We start from the raw sequence: 27,944 nt of genomic DNA, 5'->3' as shown, positions 1-27,944 counted from the left end.
AGTCATGTGGAAGAAGTAGAATACTTTATTGATCCATAGTCCACAAAACCCCCTTTTTTTAACCCAAGTGCTTTAAAATGCACTGTGTCCATTGTAGGAAGGAATGTGTCTGTCTATGAGAAGAAAAAAAACCCACATTCAATGGTATTGATGCATTGAGGTCAGGTTGCTGGCCATAAGCAAAGTTACGAAGGGAAGATGATCCTCTGAAAACATAAAAGAAGAATGAGTCCGTTTTGGTGTTGGTGCTCTTTAAAGATATAACATTTCCTTATAATAAAAGATATTCCCCTTGGGCGGCAGGTAGCCTAGTGGTTAGAGCGTTGGGCCAGTAACCAAAAGGTTGCTGGATTGAATCCCTGAGCTGACAAGGTAAAAATCTGTTGTTCTGCCCCTGAAGAAGGCAGTTAACCCACTGTTCCTAGGCCGTCATTGTAAATAAGAATGTGTTCTTAACTGACTTGCCTAGTTAAATAAAAGTCAAATATACAGTACAGTGGGGAGAACAAGTATTTGTAACACTGCTGATTTTGCAGGTTTTCCTACTTACAAAGCATGTAGTGGTCTGTAATTTTTATCATAGGTACTCTTCAACTGTGAGAGACAGAATCCAGAAAATCACGTTGTATGATTTTTTAAGTAATTCATTTGCATTTTATTGCATGACATAAGTATTTGGTACATCAGAAAAGCAGAACTTAATATTTGGTACAGAAACCTTTGTTTGCAATTACAGAGATCATACGTTTCCTGTAGTTCTTGACCAGGATTGCACACACTGCAGCAAGGATTTTGGCCCACTCCTCCATACAGACATTCTCCAGATCCTTCAGGTTTCAGGGCTGTCTCTGGGCAATACGGACTTTCAGCTCCCTCCTTCAGCTCCCCTTCTATTGCGTTCAGGTGTGGAGACTGGCTAGGCCACTCCAGGACCTTGAGATGCTTCTTACGGAGCCACTCCTTAGTTGCCCTGGCTGTGTGTTTCGGGTTGTTGTCATGCTGGAAGACCCAGCCACGACGCATCTTCAATGCTCTTACTGAGGGAAGGAGGTTGTTGGCCAAGATCTCGCGATACAGGGCCCCATCCATCCTCCCCTCAATACGGTGCAGTCGTCCTGTCCCCTTTGCAGTTTCCACCTCCATGCTTCACGGTTGGGATGGTGTTCTTGGGGTTGTACTCATCCTTCTTCATCGTCCAAACACGGCGAGTGGAGTTTAGACCAAAAAGCTCTATTTTTGTCTCATGACCTTCTCCCATTCCTCCCCTGGATCATCCAGATGGTCATTGGCAAACTTTAGACGGGTTTGGACATGCGCTGGCTTGAGCAGGGGGACCTTGCGTGCGCTGGAGGATTTTAATCCATGACGACGTAGTGTGTTACTAATGGTTTTCTTTGAGACTGTGGTCCCAGCTCTCTTCAGGTCATTAACCAGGTCCTTCCGTGTAGTTCTGGGCTGATCCCTCACCTTCCTCATGATCATTGATGCCCCACGAGGTGAGATCTTGCATGGAGCCCCAGACCGAGGGTGATTGACAGTCATTTTGAACTTCTTGCATTTTCTAATAATTGCGCCAACAGATGTTGCCTTCTCACCAAGCTGCTTGCCTATTGTCCTGTAGCCCATCTCAGCCTTGTGCAGGTCTACAATTTTATCCCTGATGTCCTTACACAGCTCTCTGATCTTGGCCATTGTGGAGAGGTTGGGGTCTGTTTGATTGAGTGTGTGGACAGGTGTCTTTTATACAGGTAATGAATTCAAACAAGTGCAGTTAATACAGGTAATGAGTGGAGAACAGGAGGGCTTCTTAAAGAAAAACTAACAGGTCTGTGAGAGCCGGAATTCTTACTGGTTGGTAGGTGATCAAATACTTATGTCATGCAATAAAATGTTAATTAATTATAAAAAAATCATACAATGTGATTTTCTAGATTTTTGTTTTAGATTCCGTCTCTCACAGCTGAAGTGTACCTATGATAAAAAATTACAGCCTTTGTAAGTAGGAAAACCTACAAAATCGGCAGTGTATCAAATACTTGTTCTCCCCGCTGTATCTGCTTGGTTAAGAGATGGTTAAAAGTTGAGATTTGACAAAAGTGAGGGAGTTCCTAATATGTCATACTGTACACTCTATACACACGATATTGCAGACATTAATGTGGTCGTGGTAGCTAGTACCGTCTCTGTGACTCCGTACCTCCATGTTATGCTCAGTCCGTCCTCCGTCACTCTTCAGCTCTCTCCAATTTATTTGACGATCTTGGCCTGTTTACCGTTCAGCTTCATCATGTAATTCTTCTTCTTGCCGTCAAAGTTGCCACACAGGCCTCCCAATCTCCTCTTGTAGGTGTGGGGCAGGATGATTACTATGCAAAGTAAAGACATGGAAGTGAGTTCCTTCTGTCAGTACATCTATGTTCTGTAACAGTTTACTTTATATCATAAAGCAGTTTACGGTATATCACAAAGATCTGTAGCACATCATACACATGTGTTTGGATTGATACAGTATTGTTACAGTGTTGCCTTGTTACCATATTTCTGCAAGATATGATAAAATGTGTAAATGTTAATTATACTATTATGCTAATATTATCTGTCCACAGATAAGAGACATATTGAGCAGTAAACACTGTCTGTACAGCTATCTTACTGTCCTGTTATCAGAGAGACTGGTGAGATACTAATCATTTAAACTTTCCTTTGGCTGTGATGTAACAGTGGTGTTACCTGCTCTGCTGTGTCCATCAAACTCCACCGAGAGGCCAAAGTCTGTCTTCAGGTAGATACGAGAGGAGCTCTCCAGAATCCTCAGACCCCTTGCTGGGGAGACAGGGGCATGCGTGCTCCTACCATCCAGCTATATATATATAGAGAGAGGGGAAAGATGGGGCAAGATATCATATGTTCAATGTAATTTTGCTTATCTGTCAACAACAGAGGGCAGCAACCAATGAGGAAACAAATAATTGGGCTCATAGTTAATTATTGTTCTGTTGAAAGACTTGAAAGACTGTTACTGACCCAATGGCAACAAGTCAAAATGTGCTAGCAGTCTACTAAACACACACGTATTTCTTGGGAAAACAATTATTTCACTGTAGGAATATTGCTATGATTTCTCAAACAGAAATGGGGTGTGCCTTTAGTGGTTCATTGATATGTCATTCTGTTCATGCAGACCGCAACCGACGTAGCTAGTCTGTTAGATAAGCTAACTAATTTAGTTAGCGAGTAACCTAACGTAGCAGATGTAAAAGAATTGCCTGAAACTAGATCCCCTACATACTGGTCTTGACAAGAAGAAAACAACTGTTGGGGGCAGGTTCTGTTCTACACTTTTTAACCAATCTGGTAAATGTGGAGGAGTGTTGGAGTGTTGCCTTGTTAACGTCCAAAAGAGGAAGTCCCGTCACAGGCTCTCTTTCCATTTCCCCTGCAAACTGGAGCATCCGGTTGTTGGGGACTATGCAGAGGCTAGCTAGCTGGGAACATTCACAGAACATTAGCTAAGATTCTCATTAAGTTATAGTTAGGGTTTTATCTAACATTAGGATGATAAAACCCCCAAAACATTAAGATCATTTTTTGGATAAAATCTATTTATTTATCAAAAATGTTTTAGATGAAATTTCCTTGGAATGTTCTCCTAACATTCACTAAAATGTTGTACACAACATCTGTAACAACCACCACAAACCATTCCCTGAACATTTACATGTTTGTTTAAAACATTTGGTTGATGTTGCAAAAACGTTCCTATAACACATTCAATCTGTTCTTTAAATGGTGGGAACATTGTGGGGACACCACAAAAGACATGTTCCCAAAACACAAAACTTTCCGGTTGTGCAGATGATTCTACAATGCTTCTTTTAGAGTGCAAAAAACATTCACCTGATGTTACAAGAACGTTCCCAGAACACATTTCATCTGTTCTTTCAAGGTTTACAGAATGTTTCATTAGGTTGTGGTAACATTGTGGATATACAGTGCCTTGCGAAAGTATTCTGCCCACTTGAACTTTGCGACCTTTTGCCACATTTCAGGCCTCAAACATAAAGATATAAAACTGTATTTTTTTGTGAAGAATTAACAACAAGTGGGACACAATCATGAAGTGGAACGCCATTTATTGGATATTTCAAACTTTTTTAACAAGTCCAAAACTGAAAAATTGGGCGTGCAAAATTATTCAGCCCCTTTACTTTCAGTGCAGCAAACTCTCTCCAGAAGTTCAGTGAGGATCTCTGAAGGATCCAATGTTGAGCTAAATGACTAATGATGATAAATACAATCCACCTGTGTGTAATCAAGTCTCCGTATAAATGCACCTGCACTGTGATAGTCTCAGAGGTCCGTTAAAAGCGCAGAGAGCATCATGAAGAACAAGGAACACACCAGGCAGGTCCGAGATACTGTTGTGAAGAAGTTTAAAGCCGGATTTGGATACAAAAAGATTTCCCAAGCTTTAAACATCCCAAGGAGCACTGTGCAAGCGATAATATTGAAATGGAAGGAGTATCAGACCACTGCAAATCTACCAAGACCTGGCCGTCCCTCTAAACTTTCAGCTCATACAAGGAGAAGACTGATCAGAGATGCAGCCAAGAGGCCCATGATCACTCTGGATGAACTGCAGAGATCTACAGCTGAGGTGGGAGACTCTGTCCATAGGACAACAATCAGTCGTATATTGCACAAATCTGGCCTTTATGGAAGAGTGGCAAGAAGAAAGCCATTTCTTAAAGATATCCATAAAAAGTGTCGTTTAAAGTTTGCCACAAGCCACCTGGGAGACACACCAAACATGTGGAAGAAGGTGCTCTGGTCAGATGAAACCAAAATTGAACTTTTTGGCAACAATGCAAAACGTTATGTTTGGCGTAAAAGCAACACAGCTCATCACCCTGAACACACCATCCCCACTGTCAAACATGGTGGTGGCAGCATCATGGTTTGGGCCTGCTTTTCTTCAGCAGGGACAGGGAAGATGGTTAAAATTGATGGGAAGATGGATGGAGCCAAATACAGGACCATTCTGGAAGAAAACCTGATGGAGTCTGCAAAAGACCTGAGACTGGGACGGAGATTTGTCTTCCAACAAGACAATGATCCAAAACATAAAGCAAAATCTACAATGGAATGGTTCAAAAATAAACATATCCAGGTGTTAGAATGGCCAAGTCAAAGTCCAGACCTGAATCCAATCGAGAATCTGTGGAAAGAACTGAAAACTGCTGTTCACAAATGCTCTCCATCCAACCTCACTGAGCTCGAGCTGTTTTGCAAGGAGGAATGGGAAAAAATGTCAGTCTCTCGATGTGCAAAACTGATAGAGACATACCCCAAGCGACTTACAGCTGTAATCGCAGCAAAAGGTGGCGCTACAAAGTATTAACTTAAGGGGGCTGAATAATTTTGCACGCCCAATTTTTCAGTTTTTGATTTGTTAAAAAAGTTTGAAATATTCAATAAATGTCGTTCCACTTCATGATTGTGTCCCACAATCCCACAATCCCATTGTGTCCCACAATCCCACAAAATACAGTTTTATATCTTTATGTTTGAAGCCTGAAATGTGGCAAAAGGTTGCAAAGTTCAAGGGGGCCGAATACTTTCGCAAGGCACTGCATGACAAGAGATATGCTCCAAAGTTTTTTTTTCAGATCATGTTGGTATCAGGGTGCACAAAACATTCCTTTGATGTTTCAAGAATGTTGACAATACAGCCTTTGAGTTCTTTACAGGTTCCCAGAACATGTAATTAGGTTGTGGAAACACTGTGAGTACATTACATACATTACACGGGATAGGTTCCCAAAACACAAAATATTCTCAGTTGTGATGACATTCAAACAATGTTTAAGTTAGGTTGCACAGGACATTCCGTTAATGTTGTAAGAATAAAATAAGTACATTTTTATGTTTTAGGAATGTTCTTGCAACATCAGGTGATTGTTTTATACAAACATTGTATAATGATCACTACGATTGGACAGTTTTTGTGTTATGAGAACATTGTCAGTGACCTAGATTAATGTTCTGGGAACCGTTACAGAACCAATGTTGGTTTGCTGGGCAGTAACTCCTCCAGCATGTGTTCATGTAATTCACACACATTGTTTTTGAATGAAAGCTGTGAATATCGGTAAGAAATGGCACTTCAGAAGCCAAATATCTTATTAATCTTTTTTTCTTTTTTTAACCATTAAATTACCTAGTATGATGGTGCATTGATCAGCTATTTTTGCATTTTTGCTCAAAGTCGACCTTTAAAGGCAACCAACGTAAGTAAACCTAGCTAGTGTGTTTTAACGTCAGGAGAGGAGTAGGGAAGAAGTGAAAAGATTATATATGGCTAGTTCTGCATTCATCTGAAGTTTAGTGGCTGGTAGCTAGTAGCCAGTCGCTATGAGGGTCAGGGTGAGACACAAAGACACACACAGACACACACACATAAACTGAAAAATATGGGTGCCAAAAAGGAAACTAGGTTCCATCCAATTCCATCCTGTAGATAATGAGATAATTCAGTTCTGCCAGCAAAGTGGCAAACCTTTGGCTACAGGTTACAATAAGACATGGGGTAACAAATCAGAAAGCACATGATAAATAATGCGTAAAGATACAGTTGAAGTCAGAAGTTCACATACACTTAGGTTGGAGTCATTATTAAAACTCGTTTTTCAACCACTCCACAAATTTCTTGTTAACAAACTATAGTTTTGGCAAGTCAGTCAGGACAACTACTTTGTGCATGACACAAGTAATATTTCCCAAAATTGTTTACAGACAGATTATTCCACTCCAGTGGGTCAGAAGTTTACATACACTAAGTTGACTGTGCCTTTAAACAGCTTGGAAAATTCACAAAAACGATGTCATGGCTTTAAACGCTTCTGATAGACTAATTTACATCATTTGAGTCAATTGGAGGTGTACCTGTGGATGTATTTCAAGGCCTACCTTCAAACTTAGTGCCTCTTTGCTTGACATCATGCCAAAATCAAAAGAAATCAGCTAAGTTCTCAGAAAAAATTGCAGACCTCCACAAGTCTGGTTCATCCTTGGGAACCATTTCCAAATGCTTGAATGTACCACGTTCATCTGTACAAACAATAGTACGTAAGTATAAATACCATGGGACCACGCAGCCGTCATACCGCTCAGGAAGGAGACGCGTTCTGTCTCCTAGAGATCAATGTATTTTGGTGCGAAAAGTGCAAATCAATCCCAGAACAACAGCGAAGGACCTTGTGAAGATTCTGGAGAAAACAGGTACAAAAGTATTGAGTCCTATATCGACATCCCCTGAAATGCCGCTCAGCAAGGAAGAAGCCACTGCTCCAAAACCGCCATAAAAAAGCCAGACTACGGTTTGCAACTGCACATGGGGACAAAGATCGTACTTCTTGGAGAAATGTCCTCTGGTCTGATGAAACAAAAATATAAATGTTTGGCCATAATGACCATTGTTATCTTTGGAGGAAAATGGGTGAGGCTTGCCAGCCAAAGAACACCATCCCAACCGTGAAGCACAAAATAAATGGCATCATGAGGAAGAAAAATTATGTGGATATATTGAAGCAACTTCTCAAGACATCAGACAGGAAGTTAACTTCTTGTTAACTTCGTCAACATCCCCGGAATTGCAGAGCGCCAAATTCAAATTAAATTACTAAAACTATTTCATTTTCATGAAATCACAAGTGCAATATAGCAAAACACAGTCTAGCTTGTTGTTAATCCACCAGCTGTGTCTGATTAAATAAAATCTCTCTCAGCAGACAAAACATTACAAACAGCTAGCAGCCAAGTTGATTGGTCACGAAAGTCAGAAAAGCAATAAAATGAATCGCTTACCTTTGATGATCTTTGGATGTTTGCACTTACGAGACTCCCAGTTACACAATAAATGTTCCTTTTGTTCCATAAAGATTAGTTTTATATCCAAAATACATCCATTTGGTTGGCGCGTTATGTTCAGAAATCCACAGGCTCGAGCGGTCACGAACGGGCAGACGAAAATTCCAAATAGTATCCGTAAAGTTCGTAGAAACGTGTCAAAGTTTTTTATAATCAATCCTCAGGACGGTACCTTCTTCAATAGGAGAGAGAGAGAAAATGTCTGCCTCAAACTGTTGCGTATGCAAAACGCTGCTGGCATCCAGCCATACAATGACGCAATGTGATTTTATTTTTCAACATAAAAGCCTGAAACTACGTCTAAAGACTGTTAACAACATGTGGAAGCCATAGGAAAAGGAATCTGGTTGATATCCCTTTAAATGGAGCAAAGGCAGGCAATGGAACAGAGAGCTTTCAGGAAAAACAGCACCTCCGGGTTGGATTTTCCTCAGGTTTTCGCCTGCATTATCAGTTCTGTTATACTCACAGACAATATTTTGACCGTTTTGGAAACGTTAGAGTGTTTTCTATCCTAATCTGACAATTATATGCATATTCTAGATTCTGGGCCTGAGAAATAGGCAGTTTCATTTGGGTATGTTTTTCATCCAAACATCAAAATACTGCCCCCTACACTCAAGATTAAGTGTAAGGTGAATGTACACTTCCGACTTCAACTGTAAGTAGAAGTTATGAATAACCTTATAATTGTCATATTAAATCATGTATAAGTCCTAAATACTTACAACAAGTTTCCTGTTCTTCCTGAACTCCACTATGTGGTTGTAGACTCTGATTTTCAGCCCTCTGAGTCGCAGACGGTTGTTGTTCTCACTTTTATCTTCATCACTGTCCTCATCGCTGCGATCATGCTTGTCTTCACTGTTCTCCCTTCTCATGCTGTCTTTATGCTTGTCATCCTCATCACTGCTGTCAACATTACTACTGTCACCTTGGCTACTGTCACCTTGGCTACTGTCACCTTGGCTACTGTCACCATGACTGTCATCACCATCCTGGTTGACGATCTCATTGATGGTCTTGATGTAGATGTCTGGCTGGTTCTTGGACAGGTCTGTGGTCTGGACCAGAACATGAGAGTTTGTGCCCTCAAAGTCATGCTTCTTGTTGTTAAAGGTTCTGTAATCTGAGTCTCCATTGATAGAGCACTCACTGAAGCCTTGAACGCAAAAATAGAAACAAGATTAATACCAAAGAAACAACATGTGCATGAGGACATGGTGAGAAAACACATAGATAGGAATTATGATATAAAACAGTGAAGGTCTTTGAGACTTAACTGTTCTGGATTTGGTCTTGAACATTGTTTTAGAAAACAGAAGAACTTTAGGCCTTGACCGAGGTCTGTAAGGGACTGGCATTGAATGCAATTGAATGTCTGTTGAGTGTATGAGAGACAGTTCTTAAGAGAGTGACGTTTCTGAGAAGTGTGGCCTACCTGTTGACTTGCAGAAATACAGTCCGGCTTCATTCTGAAGACAGATGGCATCCCCATCACACTCATATTCATTATTGCAGTCAATCTCCCCCACACCATCATCTTCAACACATTCACACTTCTGATGGCAGTGCTCAGTGTACCAGCTCTCTTTAAACTGAAATGAAAGTCCATCTTTAATGTCATTACACTGCAGATTTCACACATGTAACTATGGGCACTGGTTCTACACCAAACATACTTCTAAAGCAGTTCTCATTGGGTGCTAGGTTACTTACGTGATGGCTGTTGCCATTGCTGTCCACACAGCCGCACTGCTGGGTGGGCACACACACCCTCTGTCTGAGCACAAAGCCGTCGTCACACACACAGCCCTGTATGCAGTGCTCATCAGAGTTGCAGTCGGGTGGGCCGTGGAGGTGCACACAGGTGGGCTGGCAGTTGGAGATGCAGGGGGCGAAGTGGCTGTTGTTTGGGCACGATGGTGCTAAAGAGAAAAGAGCAAATTAAGAGTTTATTTCCAATAACGCAATATCCACCAATTCGTCACCAGAAAAGATAGCTTATTACGGGTAGATTCATGTCTGTAAAATATTATTGTTCTCAGATGTTTCATTCTTAAGGTTTTTAGATGTGTATGAAAATGTTCACAAGAAATTGGGGCAAAGTGCTATATATCCATTTGATTAGCTGGAATGGAATGTTCGTATCCTGTATATTTGACTGACATGTGGCTCTCACCCAGCTATCTTAAGACGAATGTATTTACTGTAATTCACTCTGGGTAAGAGCATCTGCTATATTACTGCTATATTAAATGTAAATGTTTTACATACAGATCTCATATTACTGTTTTAAATATGTTTTAAAAACGTGAAATATCGATGTCACAAATGTATCATTTGTACATTTCATTTAAAAAAATGTAGTAATGTGTTACATTTCACTGTGTAAAACCTAGCAGTACTACTTATTCTCTGAGAGTGAGGTGGATATGTATAGCATTTAGCAAAAAAACATGATTATTTGTCTCTGAAATGAAACCAAATGATACATTTGAAACAAATACATGCCATGCCATGATTAGATAGTTAAAAAACACACCAATCTCTTTCATATTTTGTTTTTTACAATAAAAGCTAATTGACAAATATTTCTGAAAATGGATATAGAAGGTTTTGGAATAAAACTCTTCAAATATAAGGTTGAGTGTATAGAATATGTAGCATACTGACTGCAAGAATAAGTACAGATTACATTTTCTTTGTACTTAGTGTCTTTCCATTTGTAAACCACCGATTGTATAACACTTGTGTTAGGAGGGGTCTGTAATGAATGAAGATTGGAACTTTGTGTTATCAAAGGCACATAAAGACTTACTTGGTCTCGCTGTGGTGGGCGGTTGTGGTCTTGCAGTTGTTGGTCTTGGGGGTTGTGGTCTTTCAGTTGTTGGTCTTGGGGGTTGTGGTCTTGCAGTTGTTGGTCTTGGGGGTTGTGGTCTTGCAGTTGTTGGTCTTGGGGGTTGTGGTCTTTCAGTTGTTGGTCTTGGGGGTTGTGGTCTTTCAGTTGTTGGTCTTGGGGGTTGTGGTCTTGCAGTTGTCGGTCTTGGGGGTTGTGGTCTTTCAGTTGTTGGTCTTGGGGGTTGTGGTCTTGCAGTTGTTGGTCTTGGGGGTTGTGGTCTTGCAGTTGTTGGTCTTTGGGGTTGTGGTCTTTCAGTTGTTGGTCTTGGGGGTTGTGGTCTTTCAGTTGTCGGTCTTGGGGGTTGTGGTCTTGCAGTTGTTGGTCTTGGGGGTTGTGGTCTTGCAGTTGTTGGTCTTGGGGGTTGTGGTCTTTCAGTTGTCGGTCTTGGGGGTTGTGGTCTTTCAGTTGTTGGTCTTGGTGGACTTGGTATTTCAGTTGTGGGTGGTGCTGGTGTTTCTGGTCTCATAGTTGTTGGTGGTTGTGGCCTAGCAGTTGTTGAGGGTTTAGATGGCATGGTTGAGATGGTTGGAGCTGGTGCAGCAGTTGTTGGTCTTAGTGTTACTGGTCTCATGGTAATTGGACCTGGTGTTGGTGCAATGGTAGACTTGTCTGCTGGCACAGGATTCTCGGTTGGTGTTGTTGGCTTAATCATATCTAGGAGTTAAAAGAAAATCAACGTTATAACAATTACCCCAAATGTGGTTGTGTTGTTCACTGTGGAGGGAGTGACCCTTACCTTCACAGTGTCCACGATGCAGAGAAACATCATCTATAGCCACATCAGATTGATCAGTGGTGCCTCTTCGGCCCTCGAAGATGATCTGAGATCAAAGTAATAGCCAGAGAGAAACATTTATAACAGAGCATATATAGCAAAAAGGTACACTAAGCACATTTTGTCAAAGGGACCTTTCTGGATGAATAATGGTACACATGTCCGAGTCCAAACTCATCTGACATTTTAAGATTACAACACAGGGTTAATGGTGCAGTGAGGAATATCCACACCTCACATTCCACTCGACCCTATTCACCTTGTTGCTTAAAGGACCAGTGAAGTCAGCATTGTGTCTTCCTGTATTTTGTGTCATATTGCACAACAGATGATGAAATGGACACTGTAAAAGTGTGAAGGAATTTGATCCGTGGTTTTTCCTGATAGTTGCTGGTTGAAAATACAATCTACAGGACCTTCTAATCAGCAAGTTTGCACGGGCAGGAGTTTCAGCTTTCCACAGTAACATCACCATGTGGTAAATTGGATAATATTATTTGGTTTATTCGGATCCCTATTAGCTTTTGCCGAAGCAGCAGCTATTCTTCCTGGGGTCCACCAAAAAACATAAACACGACAAGTAACAAAACACTGTAGACAAGAACAGTCACACTAATATAAAATACAACAATATACAAACAATACTACTAAAGAATAATGTGTGTAAATTGATTGCGTTGATTGTGTTGAGAGTGTGATAGTGTGTCTATGGGTGCGTGTGTTTGTGTGTGTGTCATTTCACTGTCCCCATTGTGCCATGAGATGTTGTTTTATCCATTTCTTGAAGGTAATTTTGCTGTTTGCTTGCGGAATTGGAGATGGAAGGGAGTTCCTTGTGATCATGTCTCTGTATAATAAATCAAATCAAAGTTTATTTGTCACATACACATGGTTAGCAGATGTTAATGCGAGTGTAGCGAAATGCTTGTGCTTCTAGTTCCGACAATGCAGCAATAACCAATGAGTAATCTAACCTATTCACAACAACTACCTTATACACACAAGTGTAAAGGAATGAAAGAATATGTACATAAAAATATATGAATGAGTGATGGTACAGAACAGCATAGGCAAGATGCAGTAGATGGTATCGAGTACAGTATATACATATGAGATGAGTAATGTAGGGTATGTAAATATATAAAAGTCGCATTGTTTAAAGTGGCTAGTGATACATTTTTTTTACATCAATTTATTACATTATTAAAGTGGCTGGAGTTGAGTCAGTATGTTGGCAGCAGCCACTCAATGTTAGTGGTGGCTGATTAACAGTCTGATGGCTTTGAGATAGAAGCTGTTTGTCAGTCTCGGATGCTTTGATGCACCTGTACTGACCTCGCCTTCTGGATGATAGCAGGGTGAAGGTCCATCCAGTGACAATTAATACAACTGTTGCTGCCGTTTTCTACAGCTGCTGCCAGTCACAACTATGCCCTTAAATAATATTTCAGAACAGCCAAAAGTACAAATAAATGAACATCTAACGATTCGGAAAAAGCTAAAGGAACTGACATTTTTGTCCTCACTGATTGATAACGAGGGAAGCATATTTTGAAGAAGAAAATTATGAAATTATGTTTGGACTTCATAATGTTGTAACTTTAATGTGTTACCGAGTTAATGTTTAAGTTCATTCATTGAGCTGTATCTAAAGATATTTCTTTACAGTTATTTACATATGTAATTGTATTGGTTAGTATTGAATTACGCTTTTTGACTGCAAGTTCCAGAATGCCTTGCGACAGGAATGAGAGAGATAACGCGCCAATTATGTGCAGGTGCAAGGTGATTCAGCTGACTTTCTGCTAGCATCTTACCTGCATTGCTCTATAGAATCTAAAGTTGTTAAATGTAACGTGAACAAGTATTATTACTAAAAGAAGCTTTCATATCAAACCCGACGTCCCGAGTCATTACTTTGAAGTTAGTTAATCTAAAACATAAAGAAGAGAATCATACATCTACAAATCAAATCACCAAATCAAATCACATTTTATTGGTCACATACACATGGTTAGCAGATGTTAATGCGAGTGTAGCGAAATGCTTATGCTTCTAGTTCTGACCATGCAGTAAAATCTAACAAGTAATCTAACAATTTCACAACAACAAAGGAATGAATAAGAATATGTACATATAAATATAAGGATGAGCAATGGCTGAACGGCATAGGCAAGATGCAGTAGATGGTACAGAGTACAGTATATACAGTACATATGAGATGAGTAATGTAGGGTGTGTAAACATGATATAAAGTGGCATTGTTTCAAGTGACTTGTGAAACATTTATTACATCCAATTTTTAAATAGTCAGTATGTTGGCAGCAGCCACTCAATGTTAGTGATGGCTTTTTAACAGTCTGATGGCCTTGAGATAGAAGCTGTTTTTCAGTCTCTCGGTCCCAGCTTTGATGCACCTGTACTGACCTCGCCTTCTGGATGATAGCAGGGTGAATAGGCAGCGGTTGATGTCCATGATGATCTTTTTGGCCATCCCGTGACATCGGGTGGTGTAGGTGTCTAGGTAGTTTGCCCCCGGTGATGCATTGTGCAGACCTCACTACCCTCTGGAGAGCCTTACCGTTGTGGGCGGAGCAGTTGCCGTACCAGACAGTGTTACAGCCCGACAGGATGCTCTTGATTGTGCATCTGTAAAAGTTTGTGAGTGGTTTTGGTGACAAGTCGAATTTCTTCAGCCTCCTGAGGTTGAAGAGGCACTGCTGCGCCTTCTTCACCATGCTCTCTGTGTGGGTGGATCAATTCAGTTTGTCCAGTGTTGTGTACGCCAAGGAACTTAAAACTTACTACCCTCTCCACTACTGTCCCGTCGATGTGGATAGGGGGGCATTCCCTCTGCTGTTTCCTGAAGTCCACAATCATCTCCTTTGTTTTGTTGACATTGAGTGTGGGGTTATTTTCCTGACACCACACTCTGAGGGCCCTCACCTCCTCCCTGTAGGCCGTCTCGTCGTTGTTGGTAATCAAGCCTACCACTGCATTGTCGTCTGCAAACTTGATGATTGAGTTGGAGGCGTGCTGTTGTTTAGTTTGTTTAGTCTGTCTGGGAGCAAGACATCCTGGTCAGGGATGGGGCTGGTTTTCTTTTTGTAATCCGTGATTGACTGTAGACCCTGCCACATACCTCTCGTGTCTGAGCCTTTGAAATGAGACTCTACTTTGTCTCTATACTGACGCTTAGCTTGTTTGATTGCCTTGCGGAGGGAACAGATACACTGTTTGTATTTGGTCATGTTTCCTGTCACCTTGCCCTGATTTAAAGCAGTTGTTTGCGCTTTCAGTTTCGCGTGAATGCTACCAATCAATCCACGGTTCTAGTTTGGGAATGTTTTAATAGTTGCAGTGGGTACGACATCGCCGATGCACTTGCTAAGAAACTCACTCACCGAATCAGCGTATTCGTCAATGTTGTTCTTTGACACATTGCGGAACATATTCCAGTCCACGTGATCGAAGAAATCTTGAAGCGTGGAATCAGATTGTTCGGACCAGCGTTGAACAGACCTGAGCGCGCGCGGGAGCTTCCTGTTTTAGTTTCTGCCTATAGGCTGGAAGCAACAAAATGGAGTCGTGGTCAGCTTTTCCGAAAGGAGGACGGGGGAGGGCCTTATATGCCTTGAGGAAGTTAGAATAACAATGATCCAGGGTTTTACCAGCCCTGGTTGCACAATCGATATGCTGATATAATTTAGGGAACCTTGTTTTCAGATTAGCCTTGTTAAAATCCCCAGCTACAATAAAAGTAGCCTCGGGATATGTGGTTTCCATTTTATATAGAGTCAAATGAAGTTCGTTCAGGGCCATCGATGTGTCTGCTTGGGAGGGCGGGGGGTGGGGGGGGGTGGGGGTATATGTGGCTGTGATTATAATCGAAGAGAATTCTCTTGGTAGATAATGCGGTCGACATTTGATTGTGAGGAATTCTAAGTCAGGTGAACAGAAGGACTTGAGTTCCTGTATGTTGTTATGATCATACCACGTCTCGTTAATCATAAGGCATACCCCGCCGCCCTTCTTCTTACTTCTTTACGCAATGCATGAAGATACCAGCTGGCTGTACCTACTTCGATAGCGTGTCTCGAGTGAGCCATGTTTCCGTGAAGCAAAAAACGTTACAGTCTCTCTGGAATGCTACCTTTACTCGGATTTCATCTACCTTGTTGTCAAGAGACTGGACATGAGTAGTATGCTCGGGAGAGTAGTATGCTCGGGAGCAATGTGCGATGTGCCCGTCTCCGGAGTCTGACCAGAAGACCGCTTCGTCTGCCCCTTTTACGGAGTCGTTGTTTTGGTTCGCCGGCTGGGATCTGATCCATTGTCCTGGGTGGTGGGCAAAACAGAGGATCCGCTTCGGGAAAGTCATATTCCAGGTCGTAATGTTGGTGATTTGACGTTGATCTTATATCCAATAGTTCCTCCTGACTGTATGTAATAAAACCTAAGATTACCTGGGGTACCAATGTAAGAAATAACACTTAAAAAAACGAAATACTGCATAGTTTCCTAAGAACGCAAAGCGAGGCGGCCATCTCTGTCGGCACCGGAAGTCTCTGTGCGTTGCTGTGAATTTGTTTTGGACTTGGGGACTGTGAAGAAACCCCCTGTTGGAATGTCTTGTGGGGTATGTATGGGTGTCTGAGCTGAGTTATTTGATTGTGCGGACAATCTTGAATTTTCATCACAATACTATTTCTCATAAAAACTGGAAGAGAAGCAGTTAATCTCTCATCAACACAACCAGGATAGACTGGCATGCATGTTCATGATGTTTTTTAACAGATATAGCCCTCCCCATCTCCCCAACAACTTTTTCAATATGACTTGAACATGATAATTGACCATCCAATGTTATACCTAAGAGTTTATCTTCCTCAACTTGCTCAATGGTCACACCATTTATGCACAACTCCAGTTGAGGTTTAGGTAATAAAGAATGCTTTGGACCAAATACAATGCCTTTAGTTTAAGACCAGTTTATTATTAATCGCCCATTATGATACTGACTGTAACTCCTTATTTAGAATTTCAGTGAACTCACTGGCTTTGGGTGCTGACATATAGAGTGTGGAATCATCCACATACATAGTCATTTTAGCATTGTGTAAGACCAGTGGCAAATCATTCATAAAAATAGAGAAGATTAACGGCCCAAGGCCACTGCCATGAGGGACACCACACTGTACATATCTAATGTTAGAGAAGATTTCATTGAAGAACACTCTTTGGTTTCTATTGGATAAATAACTCTCCAACCACGTGATGGAATGTGATGTAAAACCATTGCAAGTTAGTTTTTTCAATAAGAATTTATGATCAATAAGATTAAAGGGTGCACTCAAATCTAACAATACAGTTCCAACTATTATCTTATCATCCATTTATTATCCATTTATTTTAACCAATGTATTTCGTCAAACACAATTCTTTCCATCAGTTAACTAGAATAGGCAGCAAACTGGTTGGGCGGCTGTTAAAGCAAGTCATGGGTGCTTTTCCATTTTTAGGTAGAGGAATTACTTTAGCTTCCTTCTACACCTGTGCACACATACACTCCTTAAGGCTTAGGTTAAAGATAGAGCAAATAGGTGTGGCAATACAGTCTGCTACCATTCTCAATAGTTTCCTATCAAAGTTGTCTATTCCTGGTGGCTTATCATTATTGAGGGATAATAATATTTTTTCCACCTCTCCCACACTAAGTTGACCAAATTGACCACCTCATTTGCATAATTTCTTTGTAGCATACCCTTTTTCAATTCATCGTCAATCCAGGGTGCTCTTAATTAACAGTTTTCACAGTACATTTCTTAACAGGTGCATGCTTGTCAACAATTGTCATTCATTGTTTGACAAATACTTCCAGTGCTGCATCTGCATTCACTTCCTCACACACATCAGACGAACATACATTTTGTACATCTTCAACAAAAGAGTCCCGAGAAAACATTTTGTGTGAACTCTTATGAATTACTTCAGGACCAACCTTTGGCACTTAGGCTATTCTTGTTATTGCCACAATGTTATGTTCACTACAGTCAATGGGAACTGATATTTATTTAGAGCAAAGCTCTGCAGTATTCGTGAAGATATGATCAATACCAGTGGATGCCACAGATCCAACACTACAGGTATGCCCTCTAATTGGTTGAGTGATAACCTGGGTGAAATTACAGACATTAATCACAGTTAAAAGCTTACTCTTGAGAGGACAGCTAGTTGCTAACCAGTCAATGTTCAGGTTACCCAGAAAACAGACCTCTCTATTAACATCACACACACACTATCAAGTATTGCACAGATATGACTCAAATTCTCACTTTTATCACTTGGTGGCCTTTAACAGCATCCCAAAAGAAGAGGCTTTAGATGAGGCAGGTGAACCTGCAACAACGACACTTCAACAACATTTGCCATGAGATCCTCATAAGCTTTACAGGAATATGGCTCTGAAAATACACAGCAACATCTATGCTAGCTGCTTCACCAACCATCAGCTCTTCAAAATGTAGGGTTTGGTAGTATCCTGGGACAGATAGTACCGGTCCCGGCAAGTGATCCAAATTAAACAGGAAGGCTTTTCTTTTTGAAAGGAAACACTTTTTCTGAAACTTTCAAAACAACAAGCTCTCTCTCGTTCCGTTTTCAGCATGCGTCATGCTCTGATGACGTGTGACCAATAACAAAGAGAGTTCCAAACCTCTCTGCCAATAACAGCGAGTTTTCAGTTTTCCCCTCTCCACTCAGACCACTCGCAGTCAGTCCTAGCAAAATTCTAGCTTGAGGCATATTTTTTTCCTAAAAAGCTATTTTGCCAATATTAATGGAAATCTGTCACAGCAAGGTACTTCGTTGTTACCCAGAAATGATTTAATATTGATATAAAATGGCTGCATTGGACTTTTAATTGTTCCAACCTCCAGAGGGAAGGTCAGAGGCTAAACCAAGACCAGTGTCACATAACTCACTCACCTGGAAAGGTCCAGTGGTCCTGAGATCCACCTGGGCTAGTTGCCATCTGTCTCCCTGGTTGTTCCTCTTCCACCATACCCTGTCGGTGCTGCGGTCCTGGAGTATGTAGACGTGCAGGCCCATAGTTTCCGCTGAACCGGACATGTGGTACCAGAACTGTAGACACTGAAGACCGGGGTCAGAACACTCAGAGCTGAGGAGGCGAGCCGTGTCTCCGTTAGACACATTGTTGGCTTCGATGTACAAGTAGTGACCGCCATCTTATAGGCAAGAGTAGATTAGATCAGATTAGAGATAGGGTCACAGGTGAAATTCAGCAGTAGGTTTTATTGGGGGTTCTATCTGGAGTTCATACAGCAATGGGACAGATTGTTTATGTAAGGATGTAGGTCTTGCAATACAGCCATTGAAGTTAATGGAGCAGGAAGAATAGTACAGGGTAAGTCCTTCAATGCAATTTTGACTTTCAGGTTTGCTGTTTGAGCATTAGAGTTTTTGCAACCATTCAGACAAGGCATTACGATGTCCATCATCGACAACAATGATCATATTTTGTTGTTCAGTTTGGGATAAAAGTCCTAAGAACACCTACCTCCTTTAGTGTGGTCAGCTGATGGCCCAGTCATCACAGTGGGGGTGGAGCCACTGTGCCTTGTCCAATCAAAAGAATCCATCATCAGCTGGGTAAAACTGCAGAGGTCCTCCTCGAAAGTGCAATCGAAGTTGCAGACTGAGCAGGGAACATGGGAAACATTTGTAAAAGTCAATATGAGTCCAACATTTTAACCCATTATTCTGAAGTACCTTACTTTTTTTTCCCATAAGAAAAGTAGTCTATAGATGTAATATACCTGGGTGTGGGACAAATGATCCTTCTTCAACTGGGGGAGGAACTGAAGGTCCACCAACAACACCTGTTGAGGCACCTGCCAGAGGAAGCAGAGGAATGGCATTGGTCATAAAGGGTAAATGTTTCCTCATCTGACATCCAGTGTTTAGATGTACAGGTGGCATGCCTCCCTGTGATAGTTACAACATTCACCTGAACATGATCCATAATGGATGGAGATGTCGTCAAATGCCACGTCAGACTGATGGTCAGAGCCTCGGATTCCCTCCAAGATGATCTGAAACAAAGCCATTTTGTGTTGGGTGAAAATGTGTAATATCACAATCATTTCACACTATTTAACCCTCTCAAAAACCTCTGATACCTTCTCCTACCTGGAATGACCCATCGATATTGATATCCACTTTTGCAAGATACCATGTGGAGCCCTGGTTATTGGCTTTGGACCACAGTTTCCTGTGTTTGTTGTGCTCGTCAAGCTGGTAGACATTGAGAATCATGGCCTTGGCCTGTCCGTACATGTGGTACCAGAAGCGCAGGCAGTATTTTGTCGCCCCTTTTTGGCACTTAGGGCTTATCATACGGGCAGAGTCTCCGTAGTACACACCATTGCCCTCAATGTACATGTAGGAGCCACCTGATCAACAAACATACACATACACTCTTTAACATCACGACTCCCAGCACATTAGCTCTGAAATGGCTAGCCTCTATGATGTCTATGGTGTCCACTATGTAGATAGGTATTTATATCACTGTCTGTACAAGACGATGGGCTACAACCATGTATTGTCTCGTTCATTGAAATCTCAGAAACAGTGGATGACGCACATTTGGTCATTTCAGATTTTTTTGGGGGGGGGGGGCACAACCATGTGACCTCGTAACCTCTCACCTCCTGTGGTATGGTCCTGGGTTGGCCCTGTGAGGTCAGACGGGGTTGGGCCTCTCTGTCTCCTCCAATCAAAACTGTCCTGAACAATTTGCTCCCACCCACACTCGCTGTTGTCAAAGTTGCAGTCTAGAGGACAAACTGTAGGATGCCATAGAAAACTCAGTCACCAAATGAGCCAGCTGGTATCAAAGAAATGGAAATGCTGCCAGTGGAAAAGCATGCGGTCAACGTTCTTACATGTATTGTCAGGTGTAGTAACTGGTGGTTTTGTGGGAGGGCCAGGTAGGCTATCTGCAATTATAAGACAGACAGCAGGGTTTTTCACAGGAACACATTAGACAAGCCTCAGGTGGATGGTAGGAAGGGGAAAGTAAGAGAAGGAGGGAGGAGGGGAGGAAAAAGAGTGCAGGAATAAGGGATGCAAGAGTGGAAGGAAAAGAAGAATGGAGGAAGGAATGAAGGCTCCAAGTTGAAGGCTACAGAAACAACCAAAGTGTTTGATGATGGATGGGGTGAGCCAACCACCCTACAATCATAGTACGGTGTTCAGCAGCAGCATCACCATCATTACGAAAACAACCATACCATATCACACTCACCACAGGCGGTGTCATTAAACCAGGGGGGCAAGGTAACACTGGCCACCTGACAGGCGGTCACGTAGGACTTCAGCGAGTAGCATGTCACATGCATGTCCCCGCCGGAGGCACAGTGGTCAGACATACAGCTGTCTATGTAGGATGTGGGGTGGACAAATGGGTGGCAGGGCTTGAAAGTGTCACGCAGCAGCTTGGAACACTCCTGGTAGCCCTGGTTGTCCAAATGGGAGTCACATGGTTGGGGGGCAGGTGGGGAAGCAACACAGCTAGAGAAGAGGGGAACGGAGAGGAGATCAATGGTGTTATGTATTGGATTTATTGATATATTCAAAGATTAGGGTTGAGGATACAATGACAGTTCTGCATTTTTCAGTTAACGGCTGGATGCACTCATCCACTACAAACATAACGGTAACATAATGTACCGTACAGTATGTTACCGTTATGGTTCAAAACATCCAACCCACTCACCGATCGTCCTCCGGACTCTTCACTCTCCAGCTGTTGGCGAACGTGACCTCATTGGTCTCGGGTTTGGTGCCGTTTGGGGTCAGGAAGTCATCCCCCTGGTCGTTGGAGTAGGTACCACAGAGGCCGCACATCTCACCCTTGTAGCGCTCGTCCAGCTGCAGGAAGAGCCTGTGATGATCGTCCAGCAGCATCCGGAGGCCAAAGGTCGTCTCCATGACAGTGTACTGCTTCTTCTTGTACAGCTTCACCTCGCCGTATGAGCCGTTTACTGCAATAGGAAGACTCTGCCAAACATGGTTCACCTGCAGTGGAGAGTAGGGAAGGGTAGCGCAGAGTAAGGTAGAGTGGAGCCAAGTAAAATAGATGAAAGTAGAACTGAACTAAATTAAATATAATTTTTGTGTGGAATAGAGTATGTCTCCACTGTCTCATTGGACAAATTGTAGAAATTAAAGTACACTGAACAGTTGCAAATACAAATAAAATCATATAAGGGATAGACATAGTTCGATTCTCTAATTCTCTACATAGTTCCTTTGAACTGTCGTACCAAAGCAATACAGGGAAGTGGGGAGGGGGTTTATAGGAGGGCAAGGTCCAGTGGGTCAGCAATGCATGTTAATGTCACAAGTAAATAATAGGTAGGATCTACCGCACACCCAGAGCTGATTATTGAAGGTTCTGAAGGCAAAAGGCAAAACTGGCAAAATAGGAAAAAGTATCTGCACAAGTAAAGAAAGATTATTTCAAAATGTTGTAGTTTTCATTCTTACTGTAACACTGTAGTTATCTATTTTCAAATGCAGACCCTTGGTCTCCAGAACCACTGCGGCCAGCTTAGCACTGCTCTCGCTCCCCGGGTTCCAGTTCTGGCCCGTCACTGAGAACTGGATGGGTGTGTGTCCACCGCATGTCTTGGCCAGGGTGTAGCTGCAGCCCCCCTGGAAGGTGTATGCCTTGCCGTCAAAGGTGATGTAGTGGGGGTCTCCGTAGACGCGGCAGATGGCCGGGCTGGAGGGGAAGCAACCCTTGACCCCCTCTTTGACCTTGCACACCTCGTCGTCCGCGCAGGAGGAAGCAGAACACTGGAGTCCGCCCCCGCCCATACACTGGCACACACGATCACATTCACCGTCCATGAACGTCGCTCCTTTCTGGAAAAGGGTGAAGAAAAGAGATGTCTGTGTGTGTTTCTTAATGTCTGTCTGTGTTGATATTTTGCTATCAACCTAAATCTATTCCTTACCTCATAGTGCACTCCATTCATCCAGCAGCCACAGTCCTCTGCAGAGACACACCTCCCCCCACTGAGCTTGAAGCCGGGGTTGCACTCACACCTTTCCTCACAGCTTCCACACACCCCTTGGGCGTCCAGGGCGGAGCAGGCCTCAGGGCAGCCCTCGGCACAGGCGTTGTAATGGCTGTTCGCTCCACACTCCAGGGCTTGGGAGGGAAAGAAAGGGCAGAGAATTTAGTCAAATGTCTGGAAGGCTATCACCATCATCAAGTTGTTTCCAACTTCAATAGTTAATTACAGCAGGAAGGTTAGTAATCAAAATAGGAAACCATAAAACAACTTACGACACATAGTCGAGTTCCTCCAGGCAGGTAAAGGCCCCCCGGCCTTGAGACACATATCAGCATAGGACTGCAGGGCCTCACACAGCACCTCCAGGCCACCACCTGCTCCACACATCCCCGCCACACAGCTCCGGAAGTAGCTCTCAGCTCCCAGGACAGACTGGCATTCTGCGAAGGGCCCGTGCCTGGAGACCAGGGACCCACAGTAGGGCTCGCTAGCGTACTCTGCCTCGTCCATAGGGGGACACTCATTGGGGACAACGGTTGACTGACAGGCCTTCTGGCTCTGCCAGCTCTGGCCAAACGTGGCAGCGGTTGAAGCCTCAGAACCGTCAGCTGTGTGGTAATCATCGTCTCTCAGGTGGTTGAAGTTCCCGCACATGCCGCAGACTTTACCGGAATACGAGGCGGGGACAGTGATATGGACGGCACAGGAGTCATCATAGGATACAAAAAGGTTGAAGTTAGTCTCCAGGACGACGGAAGCCGCATTACCTCGGATGTTGATGGTGCCACCGTTGAGGCTCAGGGGGAGTTTCTTCCAAATGCCGTTGACCTGAAAACATGATAAAGATTGATTTACTTGAAAGACTGGTCTTTCTTTGCCGTTCTTACCGTAGCATGTAGTAAAAATGTACTGGATCAATGTGTTCGATACTTTGGAATAGGGGACAAAATACTAACCCTCTTATGTCCCATATAACTTTCAAAAATCTGATAAGGTTTCATATTCTTGTACATCATTGCATAACCAACTCTGAACTTTGTTGTACTGTAGTAAATACTTTTTCAGTTTATCAGTTCATGGCAGATACAGTATATGAACTTTTAAACCCAGTGAGTAACTAAGTTCAGCACTATTATGCAGTGAATTTACAATGACTCAATTACAAATAGCACATCCTGGGTCTAGATACATTACCTAACATCAATGTGGTCAGTTGGAATGTGAAAGGCCTAAATCATATGTGAAAGTGAGTAGAACCAATAAACCATTATAACCCAGGAGCACAGTCAGTGTAGTCAGCTCAGCTATCCCCATTGAGACCGTGTCTGTGCCTCGACCTAGGTTGGGCAAAACTAAACATGGCAGTGTTCGCCTTAGCAATCTCACTAGGATAAAGACCTCCTCCATTCCTGTCATTATTGAAAGAGATCCTGATACCTCACATCTCAAAATAGGGCTACGTAATGTTAGATCCCTTACTTCAAAGGCAATTATAGTCAATGAACTAATCACTGATCATAATCTTGATGTGATTGGCCTGACTGAAACATGGCTTAAGCCTGATGAATATACTGTGTTAAAAGAGGCCTCACCTCCTGGCTACACTAGTGACCATATCCCCCGTGCATCCCGCAAAGGCGGAGGTGTTGCTAACATTTACGATAGCAAATTTCAAATGACGTTTTCGTCTTTTGAGCTTCTAGTCATGAGATCTATGCAGTCTACTCAATCACTTTTTAAAGCTACTGTTTACATGGCTCCTGGGCCATATACAGCGTTCCTCATTGAGTTCCCTGAATTCCTATCGGACCTTGTAGTCATAGCAGATAATATTCTAATCTTTGGTGACTTTAATATTCACATGGAAATGTCCACAGCCACTCCAAAAGGCTTTCGGAGCCATCATCGACTTACAGGGTTTTGTCCAACATGTCTCTGGACCTACTCACTGTCACAGTCATACTCTGGACCTAGTTTTGTCCCATGGTATAAATGTTGTGGATCTTAATGTTTTTCCTCATAATCCTGGACTATCGGACCACCATTTTATTACGTTAAAATCACTTAACCACCTAACTGAGGAACTCAATTTATCCTTGCGCAATACCCTAGATGCAGTTGCACCCCTAAAAACTAAAAACATTTGTAATAAAAAACGATCTCCCTGGTATACAGAAAATAAGGTTCCTCAAGGTTCCGTTTTAGGACCACTATTGTTTTCACTATATATTTTACCTCTTGGGGATGTCATTCGAAAACATAATGTTAACTTTCACTGCTATGCGGATGACACACAGCTGTACATTTCAATGAAACATGGTGAAGCCCCAAAATTCCCTCGCTAGAAGCATGTGTTTCAGACATAAGGAAGTGGATGGCTGCAAACTTTCTACTTCTAAACTTGGACAAAACAGAGATGCTTGTTCTTGGTCCCAAGAAACAAAGAGATCTTCTGTTGAATCTGACAATTAATCTTAATGGTTGTACAGTCGTCTCAAATAAAACTGTGAAGGACCTCGGCCTTACTCTGGACCCTGATCTCTCTTTTGAAGAACATATCAAGACTGTCTCAAGGACAGCTTTTTTCCATCTACGTAACATTGCAAAAATCAGAAACTTTCTGTCCAAAAATGATGCAGAAAAATTAATCCATGCTTTTGTCACTTCTAGGTTAGACTACTGCAATGCTCTACTTTCCGGCTACCCGGATAAGCACTAAATAAACTTCAGTTAGTGCTAAATACGGCTGCTAGAATCCTGACTAGAACCAAAAAATGTGATCATATTACTCCAGTGCTAGCCTCCCTACATTGGCTTTCTGACAAGGCAAGGGCTGATTTCAAGGTTTTACTGCTAACCTACAAAGCATTACATGGGCTTGCTCCTACCTATCTCTCTGATTTGGTCCTGCCGTACATACCTACACGTACGCTACGGTCACAAGACGCAGGCCTCCTAATTGTCCCTAGAATTTCTAAGCAAACAGCTAGAGGCAGGGCTTTCTCCTATAGAGCTCCATTTTTATGGAATGGTCTGCCTACCCATGCGAGAGACCCAAACTCGGTCTCGACCTTTAAGTCTTTACTGAAGACTCATCTCTTCAGTGGGTCATATGATTGAGTGTAGTCTGGCCCAGGAGTGTGAAAGTGAACGGAAAGGCTCTGGGAGCAACGAACCGCCCTTGCTGTCTCTGCCTGGCCGGTTCCCCTCTTTCCACCGGGATTCTCTGCCTCTAACCCTATTACAGGGGCTGAGTCACTGGCTTACTAGGGCTCTTTCATACCGTCCCTAGGAGGTGTGCGTCACTTAAGTGGTTTGAGTCACTGATGTGATCTTCCTGTCTGGGTTGGCGCCCCCCCTTGGGTTGTGCCACGGTGGAGATTTTTGTGGGCTATACTCGGCCTTGTCTCAGGATGGTAAGTTGGTGGTTGAAGATATCCCTCTAGTGGTGTGGGGGCTGTGCTTTGGCAAAGTGGGTGGGGTTATATCCTTCCTGTTTGGCCCTGTCCGGGGGTGTCATCGGATGGGGCCACAGTGTCTCCTGACCCCTCCTGTCTCAGCCTCCAGTATTTATGCTGCAGTAGTTTGTTTCGGGGGGCTAGGGTCAGTTTGTTATATCTGGAGTACTTCTCCTGTCCTATCCGGTGTCCTGTGTGAATTTAAGTATGCTCTCTCTAATTCTCTCTTTCTCTCTTTCTTTCTCTCTCTCGGAGGACCTGAGCCCTAGGACCATGCCTCAGGAGTACCTGGCATGATGACTCCTTGCTGTCCCCAGTCCACCTGGCTGTGCTGCTGCTCCAGTTTCAACTGTTCTGCCTGTGATTATTATTATTCGACCATGCTGGTCATTTATGAACATTTGAACATCTTGGCCATGTTCTGTTATAATCTCCACCCGGCACAGCCAGAAGAGGACTGGCCACCCCACATAGCCTGGTTCCTCTCTACGTTTCTTCCTAGGTTTTGGCCTTTCTAGGGAGTTTTTCCTAGCTACCGTGCTTCTACACCTGCATTGCTTGCTGTTTGGGGTTTTAGGCTGGTTTTCTGTACAGCACTTTGAGATATCAGCTGATGTACGAAGGGCTATATAAATACATTTGATTTGATATAGTGAATAAACTTTATAGTAATAACCTGTTGTACTCACCATGACCCGGTGGTTCTGTCTCTTGTGCAGGGAGACCCTGAGGTTCTCCACCTCCACATTGACCTGCAGAACAGGAGATACAGAGGAGTTCCCTCGCTGCTCGTTCTTCACCTCCACACTGAAGTGGGACAGGGGGGTCTCAGCGGACGAGCACAGCCTGGCCAGGACATAGGTACAGGGGACAACGAAGCGGAAGTTGGCCCAGTCAAAGGTGCTGTAGTGGAAGTTGCTGTGGACAGTGCAGGTCCCTGAGAGAGAGCGAGAGAGAGAACAAGAGAGAGAATAGTCAATTAAAGTAGTCGTTTAAAAAAAAAAAATCTGTGTTTAGGTCTTTAGTAAAGGTGAGTTTTTGTTCAAAGTTAATGTAGCAATTGGGGATGTGATGACACTGCACTTAACAAAAACCAGACAAAGGTGTAGCCTATAAGTCAGACTGATGAATAGGTTGCTAGTTCTACTGACAAATCCCACTTCTCCTTCAGCAATCATTGTGCTGTTTGAGAATTTAAAAAACGCATAAAAATGCTTAGCATTATTTGTATTTGATACTGTTTCATACCTGCATCTCTCATTGTAACTGATGATCTGTCACCCTCAACACTGAAAGAAGACATTCGGATCAAATCAAAACAGTGGGAGAGAAATTGATATCAAAGTAAAACACTTTATTGTTAGCCTACACATCGACATATCGACATTGTAATCTCTATGTCATGGTGCATCCGACAACAAGTTGCAAACTAAAGTTCAGCATTTGTATTATTTATACTAATGTTGACATGATAATGATTAAGACAGTAAATCATATAATTGAAAGAGTAAGACACAGCCATAGAGAGAGAGAGTAACTAAGAGTACATTAGATGCTAAACAATAGACCAACAGTATGACAGTGAGACTCACCTTCCGTAAGTCCCGTCCTGTAGCAGAGAGAGGAGGGCTGCTGTAGCCAGCAACCCCATGTAGGTGCCTCCTAGCATGGGTGTTCTTCTAGTTGTGTACCCTTATGGAGGCTAAGATAAAATACTCTTTACACTCACTATATAGAAAGACTGGGGAGTACTGGAGTCTCACTCTGAT

General features: G+C 42.7%; 1 protein-coding gene across 1 annotated transcript; it reads right to left on the bottom strand.

Moving 5' to 3' along the window:
* Positions 1-2: 2 nt before the first annotated feature.
* LOC109875183 (zonadhesin) lies at positions 3-27,944 on the bottom strand. Its single transcript, XM_031810936.1, has 23 exons — positions 27,768-27,944; positions 27,424-27,464; positions 26,865-27,112; positions 22,990-23,545; positions 22,655-22,851; positions 22,182-22,562; positions 21,409-21,710; positions 20,938-21,203; positions 20,576-20,629; positions 20,339-20,476; positions 19,818-20,080; positions 19,636-19,720; positions 19,445-19,519; positions 19,186-19,323; positions 18,594-18,853; positions 11,568-11,652; positions 10,751-11,485; positions 9,649-9,857; positions 9,371-9,527; positions 8,658-9,091; positions 2,731-2,860; positions 2,198-2,366; positions 3-206 (listed from the first exon to the last, which is right to left on the bottom strand). The coding sequence occupies exons 1-22, from the start codon at positions 27,842-27,844 to the stop codon at positions 2,248-2,250; spliced, it is 4,950 nt and encodes a 1,649-aa protein (XP_031666796.1). The 5' UTR covers positions 27,845-27,944; the 3' UTR covers positions 3-206; positions 2,198-2,247.

This window comes from Oncorhynchus kisutch, linkage group LG30 (genome assembly GCF_002021735.2).
Source record: "Oncorhynchus kisutch isolate 150728-3 linkage group LG30, Okis_V2, whole genome shotgun sequence".
NCBI lineage: Eukaryota > Metazoa > Chordata > Actinopteri > Salmoniformes > Salmonidae > Oncorhynchus > Oncorhynchus kisutch.
This window is presented reverse-complemented; position numbering and strand designations above follow the sequence as displayed.